We start from the raw sequence: 23,802 nt of genomic DNA on the forward strand, positions 1-23,802 counted from the left end.
CAAGAGACCGGCCTCTTCATCATTCCCACGGTCCCGTTAAGTTTCATTGTTTATAGCTATTATGTGAATCATTAAAGTAGACTCGTTGGTAGTGTTTTTTTGTTCAATTATTATGAGGATGGTTCATATAGTGAGATTCAAAGTTCATTCTTGACCTTAAACATTCGACAAAACCTGAGGTTTATTTAGCAGCTGAAACTATGGATCATATCATCAGCAGATGGAGGTTTGAAACTCAACTTTAAAGCCTCCATGGATGAGATGTCCTTAAAGCAGACCTTAAAAACGTCATTTGAACATTACGTTTCAGTGACAAGCTGATTTTGATCATGTGATATGATAGAAAGCTCCATGATATCTACTAAATGGACCTCGGGATGACATTGTTTTGTCAACTGGTGGTATTTTCAGTTAAGTCTTTATTCTAAATATTTTGTCAGGGTTTTTATGATATAAAAATAGGAAACAGAGAGATGGGGAATGACCTACAGCAGAGGTTCCCAGCCAGACGCTGTGGTTCATTGTCGGCACATAAAACCCCCAGCCCACCCCGGAAAACCCTCATCTCGAGGTAAAATTGCGCTCTTTAACAGAGGAATTAGTGATATTTGACAAAGAGTGTAGAGGTCCCATAATTTCCACCTGCTAATGAGCCATGCCAGACTTAAACAGTCTGATTTGTATCAGATAATCAGCTCATTACTGAACCGAGTTTAGCCTACATGTTACACACTGCAGCTGTACAACCAAAATCTGCAGACAACAGGCGGCTTTGAAGCAAAAACGTCATCGGGGACTAGGTAGGATGGACGTCGGATTGTTGGCTATATTACATCACGCGTCATGAAAACTGAGTGAATTCTAATTATTGATCATGAAAAGTTTCCTTGTCAAGTGTCATTTTCATTTTATTGAAGTGAATTTGTATTGAGAACAGACATACATGAGCAGGAAAAAACACTAACAAGACAAAATACATCAACTGAAAAAGGCAACAGGTTTCATGAACAAACAAACAAAAAAAAAAGAATCAAGCCATGTTATGAAAAAAAGCATATTTACTATAAACTGTTTTAAAATGAGATAAGGTTCGGTTAAACGTGTAAATACAAGGCCTATCAACCAATAACTGCTCGTGTTACATGGAGTGACCGGTCTGGAGCAGCCAGAAGAAGTTTAACCACAAGCAGCGTGGACACAGTTTCCACTCGAGTGTCTCTCGGCGTAATGTAACGTCACATGGAGAGAGCACATTCTTTCACTTTCGAATGTGTTTCTCAAACTGGCTTCAGTTTCTCTTAGTGTGAACGGTTATAACAGATAAGCCGTGGCACAGAACACAGAGGAGCACCTAAAGGCTCCTTCATACATCAGGATAGAAATAAATTGGCAAAACCATATCGCTGTGGCTTTATATGTTTTCTATACTTGCTGAATGTTAGTTTACGAAAAGGATGCTGCATAGCGCTTCAAGGAGTGTCGGTGTAGCATGAGCATGTATGTACAGTAATGAGACTTCCCCGTCACCTGAAATATGGAGGATAGGAGATAATCAAAAGGTAAAGATGTTAACTTATTGTGATTTATACTTTTTATATACACGGTACTTTTACTGAACGAGCGGGATCTTGTGTGACTTTTCCAAGCATCTTTTTTTATGACTAAATAGAGTACAGTATAAAAGTCTACTGTACATCAGTGTCACTAGGATACGCTCACTGATTTCCTGTCACACAGTTGGAAATCAGCGCTTCATCCGTAAGATGATCCGTAACATGATTTATTCTAACATTTTAAGACGTTAGAATAAAACTTAGATTTGAACTTATAGGGAGGATACATTACAATGTCTTGTAAGCAGTGACAGAAAAACTTGAAAGATGAATCTGTGTCGTGACCCCCCAACTAAAGTCTCTGCAGCCGAGAGGTCGGGGGTTTTTAGTGACCAATCGGGCCGCTCAACATTCAGTCAAGCTCGGGGCAGGTCGTTCTCGTGGTCTTCAGAGCCTGGCTGCTGCATCTGCACCACCACGGTCTCCACGGTGACCTCTTCCTCGCTGTCGCTGCTGTCCAGCTCGTCGTCCTCGTAGTCGGAGGACTCCTGGTCGTGCTCTGAGCGAGACGCTCCCGACATGGTGCCGAAGGAGTGGGCGCTGGTGGAGGCCAGAGAGCGCAGCAGAGGGGTGCTCTCCGACACCTCCTCGTTCTCGTCGGGGCCGCTCTCGCCCTCCTCCGAATCCGAGTCGGAGTCGCCCTGCGAGGGGACCACTTTCTGCTTGCACACCGGACACGTCTTCTTAGTTTTGGTCAGCCAGGGGTCCACGCACTTACTGTGGTAGGCTGCGGACGACAAGGGCACAATCAGCGGAACAAAGGTTATTCCTATTCTGATTAAACAGCAATTTAACAGCGTGTTTAAGCTTGAAAAGAACCCGTGCTTGTTTTCTTTTGTCGTTTATTTTGAGTGGAACCCAAACATACCATCCTGCTGCCATAAATACTGGCCAAAGAACCAAATTTGGAGTTGAAAATAGTCCCGCAATAACTTCACCATCCACTCCTGTTTGAGCACAACAACTGAAGTGAGAAACTGAAGTACATATTGGTGCCCAGTTTTCAAAGATTTACACCTTCAGTAGGAACATATGGGCTTGTTGGTTTTGGTCTTTGACGGTCATGATATTAGCGTTTCCCTTGATATCCCTGGATGTGCTGAAGTAATATTTTGTAATCTACTTCACAGAATATTAAAAATGTCCATATATATATATAAGGAATACGGAGAATGAGGAGTTTTGAGGGGAAACTTTGGGTTTTAGTGTCCATATAGCGTTTTTTTTTCTGGCCGGGCACTGGGGAGCGCTTCATCCACAGTGATGATACCAGCGACTTTCTGCCGCATAAGCTCAGTCCTCATTGGGAACAATTGAAAAACGAGTCAAACTAGAATTAACGCCTCATGGTTTTATGCCTCCGCCAACCAGTGAAGTAGCAGTTTACATCCATGTCTGTCCAAAATGTCATCACTTCATCATGTCAGAATTAGCACATGAATTCTTGAGATATGGCCAAAAACGTGTTTTGAGAGATCACAGTGACCTTGACCTTTGACCACCAAAATCGAATCAGTTCATCCTTGAGGGTCGTGTCTAGAGGGTAACCCACAAATTACAAAATCTGGCAAAAACTTGGAAAAAAAACTCTCGTGAGACTCGCTTCTTCGACGACCTTTCCTAACCTTAACTATTCAAGATCAATGCCTTACCTTTACCATCCCGCAAGAGTTTCCCAACTCCCGGGTTACCTTCTAGACACGACCATCCTCGAGTCCAGGTGGAAGTTTGTGCCAAATTTGACACTCAGTCTAAGAAAGGTTAGTGGTTCATGTACAATGCACAAGTGTTCAGACTCACCGTGAGAACATGGCAGGACCCGGAGTTTGTCGCCTTCTTCATATTCGTCCAGGCAGATGGCGCACACATCGTAGTTGTCCCCTGTGTCAGAAAGACGAGACATATTCATCTTCTGACTGCTTTTAACTCAACACATTTGTAAGAAAGTGCTTTTCTGAGCACTGACGATACTCATTTCATATTGGCCAGTGGGCGTGCATTATTGTCAGATACATGTACGGCTCTGATATAGTAGACGCATCACAGCTATGCATTCATACTAACAGCTGGAAGGCCACTGATAAAAGCTGTTAATAGTATTCATCAATTTTTAGTAGTAAAGTTACTTTTATTCAAACATTGATAAATAATATGTCAAACCAAAACTTTCTATTTCCAAGCAGTATATATATATATATATTTTTTTTATGGCCATTGTATAAGCGCAATAATCCACTATGACCCATGCGGTTATGAAAGATAATGCACGAAATGTGGGCGAATAACGTGAATTATTTTTGGATAATCGCATGGCTCCTCTTGGATCAGATCACATTGTACTGTGAAGGTAGAAGTGAGAGGACGAGTGAGGTTTGGGAAAGTGTGAGTTCAGGTTATTATTAGTGCACTTTAGATAAATTGGTTGTTTTTATGTTTCCCTGAAGGTCGCTGACGTCAGGTTGGGTCCATGACGTGTGTCAGGCAATTAAAAACTCCAGCTGAGTTTAATTTCCTTAAATTCTTTAAGTTGTCACTTTTCCAAAACACTTCCCGGTCGCTGCTAAACCGCCAGCGCTGCATTTCTTGACTTTACACGAGGTGCAGAGTCAATTCTGTGCACTAAGAAGCTCAGGAATTTATCAACGCACTCCCTTTCAAATTCCTCAGCGTTCCTCTCATTTTCCTTCCCTTCCTCTTCCCGGGCCGGGCTGGAAGGAGAGAGCAGGGCTGTGGGTCGGTGTGTTTATGTAAGCTCTAAATGAGCATGTTTTCCCCGACTGGGCTCTCCGTGTCCGTGCCAGGGCTGCATGTGACCGTATAAGGATGGGGAGTCATATCGACCGCCACCCCCCACCCTCCTCCCTCCTCTTCCTTTTCTCTCTGAGCGTCAGCAACTTCAACTCAAGGCGATGTTCTCAACTCTGCTCCCTCTTCACACTTTTAGCTCTTTTGTTTCTTCCTCTCCCAAACATCACCCCTATCTTTTTTTTTTTTTACGCAACACTTTTTCACCTTTTTATTATTATTATTATTTTTAGACATAATCCCAAGCAAGCCTCCATCTTTTCCTCTCTGTCTCACTCTCCCAGGCCGGCGCTGGACAGACGGGGTGAGGGAGAGGGAACGTTTGTGTAGGCATGGATCCAGTTTACAGTCAGGAAATGCTCAACTGTGGCACTAGCTGAGCTATTCTGAGTGAAGCCCAGAGAAAAGGGTCAAACACCTTAAAGGAGAAGTCTGTAGGTTTTTTTTTTTTTTTTTTTACATCTTACTGTTGGAGTTTGGGCCACCATTCCTTAAGGTAACAATAACACTGTCTGAGTTAACTGCTGAGATCTGGTAATGCAGCGACGTCACTAAAAAAATAAATAAATGAAGGGGCAAGAAACTCCCCGGGTCTAGGTCGTGTAAAGCTTCAGGTTCAGGTTTAGTTCTTTTCAAATGTCATTTATTAGAAAACGTCTCTCTTTCTCTCTCTGACTGTGCAAATCATCCGGGTCCATTTGTGTCATGCGTCTCAAGAAGATACTTACTGATTGTTTACTAATTTCATTGTGTTGTACACATACATGTAGACAAGAGACAGACAGAGCAGAGGTGTCATTGTTTTGCAAGTCACAAGTAAGTCTCAAGTCTTTGCATTCAAGTCCCACATCCTAAACTTTGAGTCATTGTGCGCTCTTCACCAAAAAATAATGCCATTTTAAAAACAGTTATAATATATAATAAATATATTATATATATATATTATATTATTTTGTATTATTATTCATATATATATATATATATATGTATATATATATATTTATATAAATAAATATATTCAATTTACAAAAATCATAAATACTTTTAAAATTTGTTTTATTAATTTGTTAAAACAGGTGTGACTGAACTTAATCATAAAAAAAAGATCTGGGGAATTGAGTGTCGACTTGCTGGGGAGGAATAACGTTATAGTTAATTCAGGAAATGGAGGGAAATTAATTAATTTGTGGCACACTTTTTTTTTAACATACTTTGGCTCAAGTCCAAATGAAGTCATGTGTCACTGGTTGTTTTCCAACTCGAGTTGCAAGTCTTTTATGATTTTGTCAAGTCGAGTCTAAAGTGATCAAATTTGTGACTTGAGCCTGACTCGAGTCCAAGTCATGTGACTTGAGTTCACACCTCTGGTACATAGTAGTCAAATGCTTACCTTGTTCAGCTCTGTTGTCCCTGTTTTTAGCCGTATGTCTATTTCTGTCCATGTATAATTGAGAGCGGCAAAATACTGGAATCAAATTCCTTGTATGTGTTCACACTTACTAGCTGATTCTCACTGCCCAGTGAGGAAGAGTGAAAGAGAGAGCGTGTAGCCATTGTGTTACATGAGCCTGATAAGCTAACACCAATAATAAGTGTTCTTTCACTGAACCTGCCCAACAGGATGTCTGATCACTTTCAGTGGATTGTTTTTGTAACATAATTCAAAAGATGTGTGCCTAAAAAATATTCCACCTAGCCCAGGACTCTGTCTGCAGCGTTCTGCAGCAGAACATAATTCAGTCTGGTCCGCTCATCCGTTCTCACAGAACAAATTACACCCCTCCAGCTGATCAAAGAGCCTGCTGTGGACGTTACCCACTCCTCACTTCTAGAAGGGATCAGCTTCAGTAACGTCATTACTGTGACCTGCACATGTGAGCTGAGATTCACTTCCGTGAGTCTCACTGCTACAGTACACGTGTCAAGAACAGCAAAATAAATATTTTCTTACAAGAACTGCTACTACAGGTAGCTAACTGCAATACAAATAAAAATATTACCAGATTTTTTTTGGAGAGAATAAAGCAAATATTAAAAACATGTATAAATCAAATACATGCTCAGCAGCAGGAAGAAATGTGTGAAAAGAATGTGAAAAAACGATGAAATAAAACCATTTCTACCAAAGGTGATAGATACAAATCTTAATATATCACTCGTCTTTTTGTAGTTTGAGTTGTGTCAGTTTTGAAGTTGAGTGGTAAAATATATTTTTCGAGGCCAATCGAAAACATCCAGTTCATGTTTTGGCAACGTGGACACTTTTCAGATGCTGGGAATCCCTTACATGTACGTTTTGGGGCCAGTAGCACATCTTAAAAGGACTCCCTCACGAGCCAGTGCAGCTCTTCTTCTCCCCGCTATGTTTCATTAATCAGCCGGCCTGCCAGCATTCCTGGCTCTCAGAGGAACCACGCTGTCCTACTGAACTTCAGACGAGCAGTGAAATGTGCGGAAGGAGAGAGAGGGCGGGCGAATGAAAGAGAGGGTGACAGAAAAAACTGAGTAAAAAGAAAAAAGGTCTGCACAGTTTGACTCTGGTTGAGCCAACCAGACCAGACAAGGGCAACTGGCACTGAGGCCAGTGAACTAAGAGACAGAGAGAGCTCCTCTGTACTGACATCAACATGCCTCACACACACAGACGGCTGAGACACTGCAGCTGCTCTGTTCAGTGTGTGTGTGTATGTGTGTGTGTGTGTGTGTGTGTGTGCGTGTGTGTGTGTGTGTGTGTGCGCCCCGCCTATGGTTTGGAAGTGGAAAGCCATGGATGGGAGGGGTGAAGTGACTCATCATACGCAGGGAGGGATCAGACTGGAGTTCAGAGGTCAGAGGGAGAGTCCAGCCTCTCTCCGTCTAATGAAGGGTCTAAAACAATCCCCCTCGCTTCCTCGGCCAGATTCCAGTTCACTGTGTGTGTGTGTGTGTGTGTTCACAGATTCTGGCTCTAACATCTGCTTGACGCCAGTTGCTGGCGAAACTCGCCACCCAGAGGGGCCAAAAACTCGCCGTCAAACGTCAGGCCTCAGCCTAAGTGGGGATGACGCAAGGCTCTGCAATACAACCAGAGCGTAAGTCAAGATAATGGCAGAGCGGCGCTGTACGCTGACAGCTGTGGCAGCTGGTATTACATAACCCTGTACATTTACACAGATCTCGTGTCGCATGCTGCTGTTCAGACTGGTATTGTGCGTTAATTACACGGGTACCGTGGTTTTCATTAAGGCATTGTGCGCCATACGTACAGACGCCCTTTGTGTTAACTACTATTCATTTCAGTGTGTGCACTCCCATTTCCATACATGTAATGCCTACTGTCACCACCTCTGGCCCAAATCTATACAAGAACTTTCCACAAGAATATTGCCAGCAAATATTAAAGGTATAACTTAAATACATAAATACATACAGCAAGAAATATGTGCAAAGGATGTGAAAATGTCTGACAAAGTGTTTGCAGGGTTGATAGATAGATGTCAGTCTAAGCTCCTCTGCCAGAGAAGGTAGATGGTGTGCAGATACACCCATCAGCAGAAAGACGTCCAGCCAGCACAGCAGCAGCCGAGGCTGTGGCTGATAGGATGGTTAACTTCACATCATCACACCATGTTGCTGTTATACACCCTCCTGCCTCTGAAACCAACCAATGCAGTACAGTCGTATCTGAATAATAGGTTGTAAAAAAGAAACACGAAAGTGGTCTCTGTTATGCGGCTTATTGGTTTCTGATGGGACGTTGTGACGCAAGGATTTGGGTTTACCGGCTGCTGCCATATTTGATGTAACTGTGGACAGAAAACCTTAAATTTGGACAAAGGCAACAGAGCCTAGGTGGAGCTGAGGTTGGACAAGCAAGCGTCAATACAGCTGAGAGCATAGACTGTATATAAAGATGGACGACATGACAGCTCCTCAAAAGTGAAGCCAAAATATCTCAATCGCCCCCTGGTGGCTGGCTGCAGTATACGACATAGAGCCTGTCCCCTCCATGTTAGCGGACATGGGCCAAAGTAAAAAGTCAAAGTACACGCCAAATAATTTTTTCCCTCCAAAGATGGTTTCTGTCATTTTAGGTGAGATGTCATGATTAACAGCTGTGAGTCTCTCTCGCTGACAAGCTGTTGGTTCGGATGGTTGACCTCGATACCGCGGCTTCACCGCCCGATCACTACTGCGCATACTCTGGCTCCAAATGACGTCAAACTCTCAAGACAGCAGCTCCCGTATCTGGGATATTTTGGCTTCACTTCTGTACAGCGGGAGAAAGTGGAGACGCGTCGTCCATCTTTATATACAGTACAGTCTATGGCTGAGAGAAGAAATAAGCTATTGAGACCATAATGTCACTGATAAAATGTATTGTCTTTGCATTTCAAGAGACGAGTTGGGAGTCTTCTCAGCCACTTCAGTTCGGTTCTTGGAGCCAGCATCTAGTGGCCGCCATAGGAACTGCAGCTTCAGACATTTTACACAATGGCTTCAACATTGCAAAGTTGTGGATTGCAGCTTTAAAAGCAACACTAACACAGAGCATCACAGTTTACTGTGGCTACATCTGCTCAAAGCCCCCCAGAGTCCAAGCTCAGCACTATCTGTAGCAGCGTAGGGCCAAGGGGCGCCATTAGGCCTTCCTTCCCACTCTATGCTGCACACACACACACAACACAGGCGCTCTGAACCCCACGCTCAGGCACGCTGCCCAAATCTTCAGTATGGGAATTGGAACAGCAGCGAGTCTCGAGCGTCACAGTGACTTATGTGGCGCTGAGCTGTCTCAAACAAATGCTACGGCTAAAAACATCCTCATGTGTCACAACAAAAACACGATCAGCATGCTGTAAACAATGACCACTGGTATTCTGATGAGCTACTGTAACAGCCGCTCTGTGATTCCAGCTTGTCATTGTTTCCGTATACAGATGTGCAGCGAGCCAGTGGTGTTATTCTGCTTCCAAGAGGCCACGCCACTCCATGTTTTGAAGAGTACACATTGCGCTTCTGTAACATTATCGGACTCCAGAAAAAGAGATATTTTCTTTTTTTATTCGACACATTCTTCTTCCTTTCAAAACTTGGCGCCTACATTACCCACAATGCAACTCGACTGCCGACAGTTCGGTTGGAGGTTCAGGTGTGTTATGCTCATAGGGGCTAATGTAGCCGCGAGCCACTACCTTCAAGCAGAGACGAGGAGCGGGCTACAGAGGTAAGGTTACTCCTCTCTAACTCCACAGTTCTTTCATTTTCAAACTTGTAGACTTCAGACCAAACTCATTTTATCAGACTTCGTACTTTGTACTCTTTTTGGTACCACCTGGGTCGAGGTTCCAAGTAGCCGATACTAGAAGGCGGAGTTAAAACATTGCAAACCTCTGATTGGTCAGAGAGAATGGTCACTAGCACGACATATTACAAAATCCGCCATTTTTAAATAGACACGCTGCCATCAATAGCGACAGCAATTGTTTTTTTATTCACTTGACCCAGATTTTAGAAACTGGCAGCCCTCAAAACTATGCCGTACAAAACGTTACACTACGCCGTACAATTGACGAAGTGCAGGCGTTCCTCTGTTTTCCCGATGAAAGGAGTGTCGCGTTGAAAATGATGTCACGGCAGTTTCAAGCGGAGTCGCAATGGCGATCAGCTGAGAATTACACCTACACTGAGGGGGTAATTTCTGCAATATGACTATTTTGTCATATGGATTGTCTATGTTGTATTCTTATTATGTTGTTACTCTGAACACAAGACGTCTACTGCACGTCTGTCCGTCCTGGAAGAGGGATCCCTCCTCTGTTGCTCTTCCTGAGGTTGTCTTTCATTTTTTTCCCCGTTAAAAGTGTTTTTCTCCTCATCCTATGAGATGGTCGTACTGTAGAGGACAGAGGGTGTCTGAGTCTCCTGAGGCACATTTGTGATTTGCGATATTGGGCTATACAAAAAAAACTGACTAGACTTGACTGGAAAACGAAAAAGAGAAAAGCACCTGGTACTAAAAGTGCGTTGAGTCAAGCCGAACCATGCAGTGGAAATATGGCAAAAGATATTTCAAAGAGTAATACTTCCTAGCAATTGAAACCATGGTTATTTAGTAAAACCTTTATGGTGATTAGTACATCAACCATTATCCAGTTGTTGAGCTCATTTCTGACACAACCATTGATAAAAAAAATGATGTTATTAGAGGTCTTATTCTGACCTGGCGTGAACACTGTCTAACAACAACAGAGGCAGTGTCCCACTGCTCTCAGGTCCTCCTGTTACAGCCCTCCTGTGCTCAAACCAGGGCACTCGGCTCTTTGCCAAGCTTGCCGTGTTCCAGAGTGCAGGGCTTAAAAGGTGATTAGGTAGAGATTTGGTGTCCCCTTCCTGTATCGCCAAACGCTCTGACTCAGCTGACTGGAGCGCAGACGCCGCCCTGGAGGCCGTTTCCTGGACATCTGAACTCCCTGTAACGGCCAAGGTCGACTGTAACGGTGCCTGGTGGAAACCCTGAGTCAGAGTGGGCATGGCCACAAACCGCAGAGCCTGACGTGACAGAAACGGCTATCTGAGCAACACACGCTGCTTTTGGCTGGTGTGTTGCACGTGCAGCTGTTTCTGCCAGGCGGGGAGGAGCAGCTCGACTCATAACCCCCTCAATTAGCAGCTTTGCAAGGGGGCTACTTATCATGCACCACCCGTAGTCTATAAAGCTCCCCGGTGTTCCCCTGCACAGCTGATTGTAGTCAGGAGGAGCTTTCCAGTCTGCAAAAAACAGCTGGCAGGAAACACAGCCGGCACAAAAACCCTCTAAATACACAGACGAAACATAACCATAGCACAAAGAGGATTTACATTGCAAAACAATGCTATGGCCTGTCTGCCCCTTGTACCGACACAGACGCAGAACTCTAAAAAGACTTCAGAAGTTTCCACTCAAATTCATACAAAGATACACCTTATCTATCTTACTGTCCTTACAAAACCAGCAGCACATTCTGTACATCCGCTCAACACGTCTGAGATAAAAAAACAGAAACACACTTAACTTTCAACCCCCCGTCAGGCCTCTGGCATGACCGAGACCACATTCCTAACCATCAGTCATGTGTCCAGTCTCAACAGAGAGGAGCTCTAATCTACCACGGAGGGCTTTGTGGAAAAATCAAGACCATATTAATCCGATTAGCTCCAAGGTGCAGAGCTCCAGGGAGGAATGATGTGTCATAATGCACCGATGACATCTCTCTTAAGGGTTGGATCATGTGAGAAAGAGCAGCGTGGTAGAGGAGGAAATAGCATCTTTACAGACTATGAGGTCAAAGTCAGAATACAGCTGACAAAGATGACATTTTACTACTGAATCACTAAACAAACAGGCCCTACATTTACAGTCAAATGCACAATGTTTATTCCCCGTGAGGTGTATATACAGTAAACGACTTTACGATTTAAATCATACAGCCACAGATAATTGAGATGTTGGAGATTGCCTCCGTACCTTTTTTGTACTTGTGGATGGGAAGTTTCTTGAGCTGATCTTTGCGCAGGCGGCTCCTCCGAGCCCGGTGTCGATCCTGGACAAACTTGGTGATCTAGAAACAGCGGTGAAAAGGAAACATGTCAGGATCTATTTCAAATCAGTTCGCAAAAACCCCCCCCCCCACACACACACACACACACGCATCTTTCCTGTCCAAAAACACTGTAACTGTGATTTCTTTCACATTAGGAACGGTGTGATGTTTTGAGCCAGATGCCAGTCTGGTACCTGACGAAGAGCCAATCTCCACTCAAATCATTGTACCTTTCCAAATGTAACAAAGTAGACATTTTAAAAAGGAGTAGTTGCAGCAAAGAACGTACTGTGTATTGATAAGAATTGTAGCAGCAAAGCTACCCTTCTGCCATTTTGGACTGAAAGCGACTACCAAACGCCAGTAAAAGGTCCACCTTCAAAGTGCCGTACAAAAGAAAAACAAAATTATTTCTATTTTGTTGTTAATGTCTCTACTGAAATGGCCTGTGAACAATAAAATATTATAAATATAATAAGCATTTTCAGTCCAAAAATGGCGTCTGTTGTCCGAGAAACACCAGGGTTTCGTCTCTTTGCTTCTATACTTTTGGGTACAGTGTTGTGAAGCAGCAGTCCTTTAGAATACCAGACATTTTCAAACATCAAATTTACAGAACTACATTCAAGTAAAATTTAATTACTATCTCCCTATAACCCTTTAAAAACGGATCTCCCATGGCCGCGGGAGATTGTTGTTTGCATGATCCTGTTTAAAAAACTATAATAGCGAGAGCATTCATTCTTTTTGCAGCGGAAAGCTAAGACTTCCGTATTTTGGCGTCATCTTGTACGCTCGTGAAGACGTCATTACGTTACGTGTGAAACGTAACAAATCTATCAAAACGCCTTTGCACTCGATCTGCTCATAAAAATGAGAATATCTTAAAAACTAAAAAATTCGCATAGTTCAAATAACTTAAGGAATATAGTATTTGTTCGTATTTCTACTTTCAAAAATCCACTGGATCAGCGTTTTATGTGTTTATTTATTAAAGTTTTATGAAAAAAGATGCCTGATTTTTGTATCTTTTTCTTATTCATGACACGATTTCAGTTTCAGCTTTTGTCAATTATTATATATTATGCCTTATATAACCTTTTAGCTTAGGTTGTACAGATTTTAGGGATATGAAGCACTTGAAGATACTCCAAGAAACAACATCACAATGAGCAAAGATACCAATGAAGGTACTTTCCCTACCATGAAAACAACGATGAGGATGAGGCAGATTCCCACGATGATGAGGAAGGGGATCAGGTAGTATTCCAGCGGCAGGCTGAAGTCTGGCATGACGACCACGTGTCCCCTAGAAGAACAAGCAGAGCCATTGTTAGGTGTTGGCAGGTAATCATAACACACTGAACCAACCCTCCACAGAGGCTGTACTACCCACTGAAAGCCTGAGGAGTAAAAACCTGCTTCTATTTATATTGATGGGCAGAAAAATTAGATTTTGTTGGGTTTAGACTTACCCCTTGTCATACGTGTAGTCTTCTTTCAGAGCGGTGGCCGTCTCCTCGCTCACAAACACAGAGGGAATATCTATCTGCTTCATGATATCCACTGAAATGGGAAACAAAAAACCTTTTAATATATCATGTGTATATCAATGCCTTAAAAAAAGGAAGTCCTGTTTGTAACACACTAAGAAACAGTTATTTACAGTATGTGTTTATATATGTCTCACAATTTGAATAAAAGCCTCAGCTCAAGGTCCACTTACTTCCTCTCTCTGGAGGTTTACCCACATCTAACAGTCTTCATCAACTGATGGAGTTTGCTTAAAGTTGTTCAACTAATGGAACTCCATCCGCTGATGAAGACCAAGATGCAGTTGATCTATAGCTGCAACAATTAGTTAAGTAATCATTTGGTTGATCGATAGAGAATTAATTGGATTTTGATAATCGGGTTTAACACTCCAGAAAGTTGGTAACTGGACTGTCTGTGAGTTGAGTTGAGTTTTTGTCAAACTACTTCCAAAGTTGAGAATGAACTTTCACTCTTAAGTCTACCAATATGTCTGTCTGTAAGGCCCATGTGCTTCCAGCCTAACTAATGACAGCCTGTTGAAACTTTTAGGCTCAGACGCTGTTCGACCATCCGCCTTCGGTTAAAGCATACTGACACCTTTAGTGAGCTGAAGCAGTGACGGGAGAAATCCCTCAACAGCTGACACCGCCCAGTGTATAAAACATCAGCCTGTGACATCTACTCTTGAAGACATACCAACCAGGACAAGAAGCCTTCTGGATAATTTATGACTATGCTGCTGCACCCCCTCGAGTGAGAATATGGGTGATACAAAGAAAACCCCAGACACCATCATATCACAAAAGTGGGCTTGAGGGAGGACATGGATTTATAGGCAGGAACGGTGCTGCAGGGTATCAAATCCTTCCTCGAGTACATCTAGAGACTTGAAATGGATTTCTTACTATAAGACTGCCCCGCTTTCCCTCAGGATCAGGGATTAAAGAGGACCTATTATGCTTATTTTTGGGGTTTCTATGAGAACATGTTTACATGCCTTAATGTTCAAAAAAACAATATTCTTCTCATACAGGCTGTGCTGCAGCGCCTCTTTTCACCCTCTGTCTGAAACATGTTTGAGCTCCTGCCCCGCCCTCCTGAAAAGTCCAGTCTACTCTGATTGGTCAGCTGGCCCACTCTTGTTGTGATTGGTCAACCAAACCAAACTCCTCGGACTCTGCTTCAGCTCCGCTCTAACTAGCTTTGTTTGAGGAGCGTGCCAAACTAGCCGCTATAGGCATGTATTATGAGTTGCTTGGTGACATCACCACGTTACGGAAGAAAAGGCGGGACTTCAAGCAAGGCGTTTCAGGTAGTTCAGGAGCAGTGTTTCTGTGGGGGAGAGTAACTCCCTTTGGTGTGGACTTTGGGTTTTGTTACTTTGCGGACATTTTACATGCACAACAAAAACTACATCCCACACCAAAGGAAAGGAGAAAGGCACAAAAAGCATTATAGGTCCTCTTTAAAAGAAACACAAAAGCACATCCTCTGTCAACATAGACATGTAACCAGGCAGCAGTGTAAGATGCTAAATGCTAATATGCTACAAAGAAAGAAGGAGGTGGTGGTGGTAACTTACGATCATTGGATCCCATGCTGATTAAGTCATCAGAGACCACATTATGAACAATGGCTGCCTTGTACCCGGCTTTCTGAGCATTCAGGACCTGTGAGGAGACAAAACATTTACGCTCTGATTATCACTGTAACACCTGAGGCCTGTACTACGAAGCAGGATTTGGCGTTAGCGAGGTAACTTCAGGGTTAACGCTGAGTTTTCCGTCCTACGAAGGTGGATCACTTCTTACCGGGGTAGATCGCCATGGTAACTTATGCTGAATAGCTAACCTGCTCCGATATATGTTCCAGATAAGAGATCAACTCGTATAAAAGCACCTCCTACTGACCAATCAGAGCTCTGTGCGGTGATTGTATGATAATATTACACAAATACGAAGACGTTTAAGTCATAATCCAGGCTATAAACATCACAGTTTAAACTGACAGATGCAGGAAGGACAGCTGGCTGTATGCTGTGGGTGCTCACTGCTTTGAATTATATTTTCATACTTATTTTTTAACTTCCTCTTGAGTCCGTTTCACACCGCCTGAGTGGGGGACGCAGCTGAAAGAAGGTTCAAATAGTCATACACGCCGCATTGATGTTACTGTGCATGATTAGGTGTAATCCAGTTATCCGTAATACACTTAAAACATATTTATATCTAGACGTGTATATCTTACTTTTGAGTGTTCCGTTAAATTAAAAACTCTGTTAATTTACGCATTCACACATCGGGAGTTTTTTCTTTTGCCAGCTGTTCTTCCTGCATTTGGCAGCTTCAACTGTGTTACTTTTAGTCTGGATTATGTGTTTCATTTCTTCGTATTTGTCTAACATAGTTTGCTCTTCCTTTGTTAAATGTGCCGCTCTGCCTGTCTGTAGACTTGTCCATGTCTGTGATTGGTCAGATGCTGCAAACACCGCCCCCTGAAGCCAGATAACGAGCAGATACCCTGGGTATGTTGAACTCGCTTTGTAGTAAAGGCCTCTGGGGATTATTAGTAGGCTGACCTCAGCTGCTGCTAAAAGACTAAAAACAGCCCTAAGTGAAGGTGGTGTGTGGTAACGGCGGTTCTGTGTCAGATAATGTGATCAAATGAGATTTCCACTATCTGACACAGCAGCATCAAACCACATTAAACACGACATAGAAACCAGTTGTGGTTAGGAGGGAGAGCTCTCTCTGATTGAGGCTTTTAGCGATGGTTCAAATACACAAGTCATCCTCCAATCTGAAAGGTACAACCCAGTCACCAACATTAGCCTTATAAATGTACCACTTCCAGTGTAAAGGATGCTCTCTACTGCAGATGAACTAATTTATGATCTGAATTCCCCAAAGGACAATAAATATTTCAGTTTTGTGCAGCGGAGACCACGGATAAAAGAACACCGTGGCTTCACGGTAGCATTCAAAAAACATGTTTACGGCCCGTTTCCCAGGAAGTGTTTTTGCAAGAGACAAGATGTTTGCATTTCACGCCCGAACAGCTCTCTCCCTGCACGATAAACACTGACTGCTCATCGAGGCTGGCTGAGCTGTAGCTGAAGATCCAAAACAGGAAGCGTTCGATGTTAGGGTGGGAAACGGGGCAGGGTGGGCTAAAGGGTAGAAGAGCTGTTCTATTGTGGGAAAGTATGAGAAAAGCTGAAACTCTGCACACTGGTTTTGCTCATTTAAAAAAACATCTAACATTTCGACCATCCTGACTTTATCTCTGTCACCTTTTCTTGTTTAGATTTGCTGCAGTTTCTTAATTTCTGTAAGAGAGGTCACAGCAGGTTTTGATCCCCACAAAGGCTATGTGCCCTGGAACAAAAGACTATAACAGGCCGACAAGCTCTGACTACCTGCTAAGAATAATTTAAGGCATAATCTGTAATCCAAATGCAAACCAACGAGCGACCTCATCACCAAAACTAAAAAAAAACAAGACTAGAAGCTACTGACAGCTATTGACAAATCTTCTAATACAAGGATAAAAAACACTAGAAAAAAAATAAATCACAAATGTTTGCCATTCAAATCAGTTGACAAGCAAACAAAATCATTATTTCATTAATCATCAAAATTTTAAATGTTACAATTTAGTTTATATTAAGGGGAGGAATTAATATAGGAATTATTTTTTGTATTATAAGTTTTCTGAAAATGTACTTTTAAATATGCAAATGATGCATTATCTTATTAAATACGTGCTATCATTTGCATACATTTCCAGAACAGAAATCTGAACATTGGATAAAGCCAGGCTCAACATTCTTGTTTCATTTTGTTGACATATTAGAGTCAAAGGTTTTTTACAGAGGGAATTTTGGATATCTCTTTGTATCACTCCATAAATCAAAAAACACTGTCAACAGCCATTATAAAAATCCATTTTCGCCATGTTTTTAGGAATAAAATATTATTTAAATCAGGCTATGAATGACATATTAACAAACCCCCCTCTGTGAAACCCTCAAATTACTGATAGGAATGATACTGTAGAGTTTGGTGTATGCTACTGAAGCGGAGATTTCTGGCTCAGAGTCTGAGAAAAACCTCATTTTGAGAAAACAGCCTTTAAAGACACTACAGGTGAATAGGGTAAAATATTTTAACTAATAGATATCACCATGAAACTTCCCCAGTTGATTTCTTACATTCAAGTCAATTATTTTTTGTATTACAAGTTTTCTGAAACTTTATGTTTAAATATGCAAATGAGGCATTATCTAATGGGAAGGAGAAATCTACAGACACGAATAGACAAAGTAGTAAAATAAAGACCTTAAAGAAATCCTGTTTTCATCTATAACAATTTATGAGAAACAGATTGATATCTTATTTTGAGGTCACTTTTGTTTGGAAGCCACGTTGTTTGGCACATGCTTTCTTCTTTTTAGTATGGAGCCTTCTTATGACAAATACTGGTACAGATACCGATAGCACTCGCTCTTCCATTTTAGCAACAAGTGTAGTCGTGTGTATATCTATGCGTGCTTGTGTGTTAAATGTGTTTAGCTGTTGCATAAACATGCCACCATGTCTACAGTCTCATTAATCATAGACGTGTTCCCCGTACCTCTTCAGAAAAAAAGTTAAGCCTCTCACTGCAGCATAAAAACAGATGCTACAGCTGTCAGTGTAACCTGTTACTGTGTGTGTGTGTGCAGCTGTTATCCTTTAAAAGGCAATTTATTTCTCATTTTATATCTGTCAACACCTATATAGGCAAATTCACGACATCCAGTAGACGGGGGAGGTGTCAAAGTCTGCGTCCAGGTTTAGTTATTCCAGACAAACATTTACAGAGCTGTTATTTTATCTCAGCTGGAAACCCAGAAACATAGATTGAATGTTACATCACACAATAGCTTGCAAATCAATTTAGCAAGAAAGTCACGTTGTAAATTTGATTGTGATTACATAAACGTAACGAGACGCAAGCTGCACCAGAAGTTAACAAACTGAACCAATTCTGGGGGTCTAAATGTGTATTATTCAGTGTATGTGTGGTTGTTTTAATGACTATAATACTTTGATTTTAGGTATTTATAGGTCAAATAAGAAACACAAATCCACTATCAGAAAAATTGGAAGACAAGTGTCCAAAAACTTTTCACTTTAAATCCTTTAAATCCACAGCAGTTATCCTGTTATGTTACACTTTCAGAAAAACGTTATAAAGACAGTAAAAAAAATGATTTAAACAGGGCTGTTTCCAGCAGCAGAGGGCCATATGTGCTGCCTCATGGATGCAGGGGAAACTGATGTAATGAGGATCTTCCATCTGCGTCTGTGTTGTTGTGGCTCTGACACACAGTATAGAGCCTACAGTATCCTGTATAACCATTGTTGTGGCCGATTGCTCCCAACAGATGTGGCGGAGGAAATAGGATGTGACAATATAATCCTGGAGTGAATCATTATGTGTTTTTCTTACACACACACAGACATATACTGAATGTTTCCTCTGAAATTGATGGGAAAACAATTTGCAACAGATCACGGAAATGTCACTCAAACTCATTAAACATAATGGGAACGAAGGCAGCGATCCTGCAGCAGCAGCGTCAATACTTCTATCAGCGCTGGAGAAAATCATATTCTAACAGTGTAATGTCTCCTAATCAAGACTAAATATAAACTCTATTGTACAGAGTTAATGGATTTAGCTTGTTAAAAACAGATGAGATTTATAGAGCTGCAACCATTAGTCGATTAGGTGTCAACTATTAAATGAATGGCCAACTATTTTGATAATTGATTAATAGGTTGGTAATTTGTTAATGTTTTAAGAAAAAAATTCTCTGATTCCAGTTTCTTGAATGTGAATATTTTCTGGTCTCTTTACTCCTTTATGACAGTTAACTGAATATCTTTGAGTTGTGGACAAAACAAGACATTTGAGGACGTCATCTCGGGCTTTGGGAAACACTGATCGACATTTCCGACCATTTTCTGACATGTCATAGACCAAACAACTAATCGATTAATTGAGAAAATAATCGACAGATTAATCAACAATGAAAATAATCATTAGATGCAGCCCTAAAAATTTCACACAACATGGCAAAATGAAACCAAGTTAAGCTATGTTCCTCACATTTCTGGTATATTTTAGAGCTAGAGAACATTAACCTGATAATCAGACTGAACTGCCATACTCGATTCTGATTGGTCAATCACAGCGGTCTGTTATTTCTTTATAGAAGACCGTTGCTATGTATAACAGACCGTTGCTATGGGCGCAGTTCTGATGTCGGACTCTGGACCGTTTTTGTGCCAATTTATTGATTTCTTAAGCAAGTAGCCGTGTAATAAGCGGCATAATGTACAGTTAGTGGGTCACTGTTGTGAAATAAACCTGCATCGCCCTGTCGGGGGTTTATTTCACAACAATGACCGGCTCGCTGTATAATTAATTCTTAATTATTAGTCTCACACTGTTTTCACGTTAGCCTCAAGTGTCTGTTATTTTAGTAGACTACCGCCATTTTTGCGGCCATTTTTCTTTCTCATCAAAGGACGATGACATCCCCATCACGAAATCTCTGACTGCCTGACATTGCTTTTAAATGCTGAAAAAGATGCGGACAGTGTATCAGACGTCTGTAATCAGACTAAGACAACGTGAAATGCTGTCAGAAATCGACAGTGAACATCAGATTTGGGTTCCTCAGAATCAAAGAGCAATGGCTTCGTTTTAGAGCCGCAAGTTCTGCAAAATGTAGAAAGTTATTGCTGAAATAGAAGCAGGTAAGGCAGCCTGAGATAATGTGGACACACCCAAAAAACTAATCTGATAGCGCTGAATATTACAGATAAATAATATTTAACTTCCTTTAAACTACTGCTACCTGAAGCCACAGAGGAAAAGCTGATGTTAATTATTACTCCCCTCCTGTGGTAAATTAGTACGTGACCCAAAACCAGACAGTGGAGACTGTACCAAGCAAAGACAATCAGATGAGCGTGGTTCACACTCTGACAGATATGAAGTCATCTGCTCTGTTAAATAATAGAAAAGGGGTCGCTCACACTGACCTGAGCAACCAATGGTTGTGTGAGCACAGGGCGTGTTATCCCTGCAGCTCGGCCAGGCCGCTCTATACCAGCATTGTACTCTGTTGTGTTGCAAGGAAATCCATTTAGACCTGTGAGGGGTGAACAGTGTGTGTGTGTGTGTGTGTGTGTGTGTGTGTATGTGAACAGAACAGCCCTGTCTTTTGTCTGTTCCTTGTCATTGTAATTTTATGCACAGGCATACGTGAAGCAGCGTGTATGGCAGCCGCAGCATTGTGGTCCCATGTGTTCTCTTGTGAGGGTGTATTGTGTGGAGGTATCAATGGCTACTGTGTGCGTCTTGAGGCAGGCTGTCTGGATAAGTTACACACACACAAAATACTGGGTCTGGATGTGTGTATTTTTTAAGGAAGGAGAGTGAGCTAGTTGGAGGGGGACTTCTGTCTGTGATTGTAATGCTGTGTTCACACTACGAGCGACAAAAGCAACAAAAAACAATAGCGTGGCCAGCTACATTGTCGCCAAGTCGCCTTTGAAGTGTTGCTCAAGCGCTCGTTGACGTAGTTATGTCGTTCAATAGCGCCGGGAACTGGCTAATGCCGCATTTCCACCAGATCTGGTGATGGAGGGCGTCGCAACACTGTCCATTCATGTCCTATGGAAAGCAGGAGAAGCAGTCGGCCACTGCATGGTTGGAGTGTTGCGGCAAATTGGAGAGGGTCTGTATTTGCAAAAAATATCTCAACTTTATGCAAATGAGCCCGTCCAGCACGACGCATCCGACTCATGAAACTTGGAACAAGCTGTCAAACTAAGTGATGTGGTTCTAAAATGAAACGCAGTGGCATAGCCTATTTCTTGACTAAAATGTTTTCAGAAATACATTTTAGTGATTAGATTGGTTACACAGAATAACAGAACATTTATCAGCTGGCCTCCATGTTGCTTCCTGTTTGAAACGGCGCACAGAGAACCAGGGACAAATCAGGTGCATTCCACAATAGGGTACGTCACCGCTTGAGCTGCCAGTTGAGTGGAACAGTGCGTCCCCTAGCGTCCTCGTCGGATCTGGTGGACATGTAGCGTAACGGCATTTTTTTTTTTTTTTTTAGATGGAACGTAGCGGGGTGAAACAAAAACATATGATTGGTTGAAAAAAATTCTGAGACCAGCTCAACTTTGATTTCTAGACCATCAGGCAGCGAGTGTCAGGCATTTGTATCTTCATGTCACCGGCTTCCATTTAAAATGGCTTGTAGCCTGTTGCTGTGTCGTCCGTATAAGAAACAGCATAAGAAACTAAATCAGTAGTCAGTTAGTCAAAGAAAAGGGTAAAGACTATACTGATTACAAGAGAGGGCAACATGACCTTAACTTCATGATAACGTGTCCAGCTAATGATGGTCGCTGTTTGACTGCTTGTTTTCTCCTTCCTGCTTCTTCCTCTTCTATCCCGACCTGATTGTGACTGATTGAGCTTGAACTTGTTCCAACTTGTAATTTTGCGACGTGCTGCTCTGATTAATTCCCACAAAGCAAAGATACAACGTAACACTTAATCAATCTATCATTGTCACCTGAGCTGAATCAAACAGATCCTGACACTTACAATCTTGTGGTCAGTATAGTTATTAGGTGGCTGCGTAAAAATCAGCCTATGAGGCTTTTGTTGTGTGATGAGAGCCCAAAGTCCAATTAGAGCAACAGACCAATACCTTTAAAGTCTTATCAGACTGCACAATGGTTTCTAGAAACTCTTGAAAGTTATAATGGCAGCAACCATTTTATCTTTCGTCATGAGTAGTCGCAGTAAAAATATGGCGTTCGCATTACAAAGTAATCTACCGGTGTGTGCTTGCATGTGTGTGATTGGCCAACGCAGTGCCAAGGCGGATACTGTCAAGTTGCAGCAAAAGTTGAGACTACTTGAACTTTTTGCTGGACCCCCTTACGTTGGAAGCCCCACCGCTGGACTGACTCCATTTAAATGAATGAGAAGGCTGCGTTTTTTTCACACAGTTGGTCTGAACGTGGCCTGAGTCAACAACTTTGAAAATGATGTTTGATATGTTAAACACCACTTCTGGTGTTCCACGTAGGATAAATTAAACTCTACAGTGTTTGACTTGGATGTGGTATGTGCATGTAGCGTAATTTGCATCACATTACGCCTCAACGTGTTGGTCAGCCAGGTTGTTGGAAGTCAAGTCATGCCAATAGGAAACTACTGTAACAGCTGCTACAAGCCAAATGTTGGCCAGCTGTGGCCAATACGGGTCATTAGTCAACCAGTGAATTCATGATTTGGAGGTCATGCTTTACTCACTGAAATCTACTTAGCTGGTAAAATAAAAAAATGTAGGTGCAGACAGAGGAGAAAAAGCTCTGCTACCCTGCTGCTGTTAACTCTCAACAGACTGACCTACAGTTTAGTTTAGTGTCTTTCAACTCTCAGGGAGATTTTTACAGTAAAGAGCCATTTTGGCTGCAGGCTGTCTAGATGCCAGTGTGTGTGGTGCGGTCTGTCTGCCTGGGATCTGCAGAGGAATTCAACCTCTGCTGCTGGCTCACCCTTGTGTTTGCATGGGCAAAGATAAGGACATTCAATGCATTCCTGAGACTGAGGAGAGGGAGAAAAAAAAGAGACGGAGAGGCAGAAAAAAGGAGAGAAAGGGAATATGAGATGTGAAACCTCTAGAAATACAAAAAAAAAAAATCAATAGAAAGCTAGTGTGTGGCTATAAACACACACACAAGCGTACAAGAAGAATGCATCACCATGGGCTGCTCTTCTACCATCTGCAGACAATCGTGCTGAGCTGTAGCGCCATCCTCCATGTCAATTTAACAGCCTTCATCAAACCACTTAATTGCCATTATCCCTGTGGGACCACACATTAAAATCCTGCTGTTCCCTCTGCAGACACCCAGCTCCATTATGACGGGGGAAAAAAATATCAAAATGAATATGTCGATTTTCACATTTTGAAACTTTTAACCTCTTTATTTTACCAAGCAGCTGCCCGGTACAGCTGTAGTGGAACAACACTGGAGAAACGAGCGGCTGAGTGCCTTTCTCAAGGGCATCTTGAAATCTTTTGTTGTCATGTGACGGCATTACTTGGCTACGGAAACTTCCAGCTCTGTTCTCTCTTTTTCTGCCTTCCAAAGTCCATATTAGCTCTCCTTTTTTTTGTGCCACTAGGC

General features: G+C 42.1%; 1 protein-coding gene across 1 annotated transcript in view; it reads right to left on the reverse strand.

Moving 5' to 3' along the window:
- Positions 1-890: 890 nt before the first annotated feature.
- rnf13 (ring finger protein 13) overlaps positions 891-23,802 on the reverse strand; it is a 54,311-nt gene continuing 31,399 nt past the window's right edge. The window contains exons 5-10 of the mRNA XM_037770672.1: positions 15,099-15,186; positions 13,456-13,546; positions 13,184-13,289; positions 11,905-11,998; positions 3,414-3,494; positions 891-2,340 (exon numbers count right to left, since the gene is read on the reverse strand). Of these exons, the coding sequence (XP_037626600.1) occupies positions 1,970-2,340; positions 3,414-3,494; positions 11,905-11,998; positions 13,184-13,289; positions 13,456-13,546; positions 15,099-15,186 (831 nt within the window). The 3' untranslated portion in view covers positions 891-1,969. The remainder of the gene's footprint in view (positions 2,341-3,413; positions 3,495-11,904; positions 11,999-13,183; positions 13,290-13,455; positions 13,547-15,098; positions 15,187-23,802) is intronic.

Source organism: Sebastes umbrosus, chromosome 5 (genome assembly GCF_015220745.1).
Source record: "Sebastes umbrosus isolate fSebUmb1 chromosome 5, fSebUmb1.pri, whole genome shotgun sequence".
In the NCBI taxonomy this organism is placed as follows: Eukaryota; Metazoa; Chordata; class Actinopteri; order Perciformes; family Sebastidae; genus Sebastes; species Sebastes umbrosus.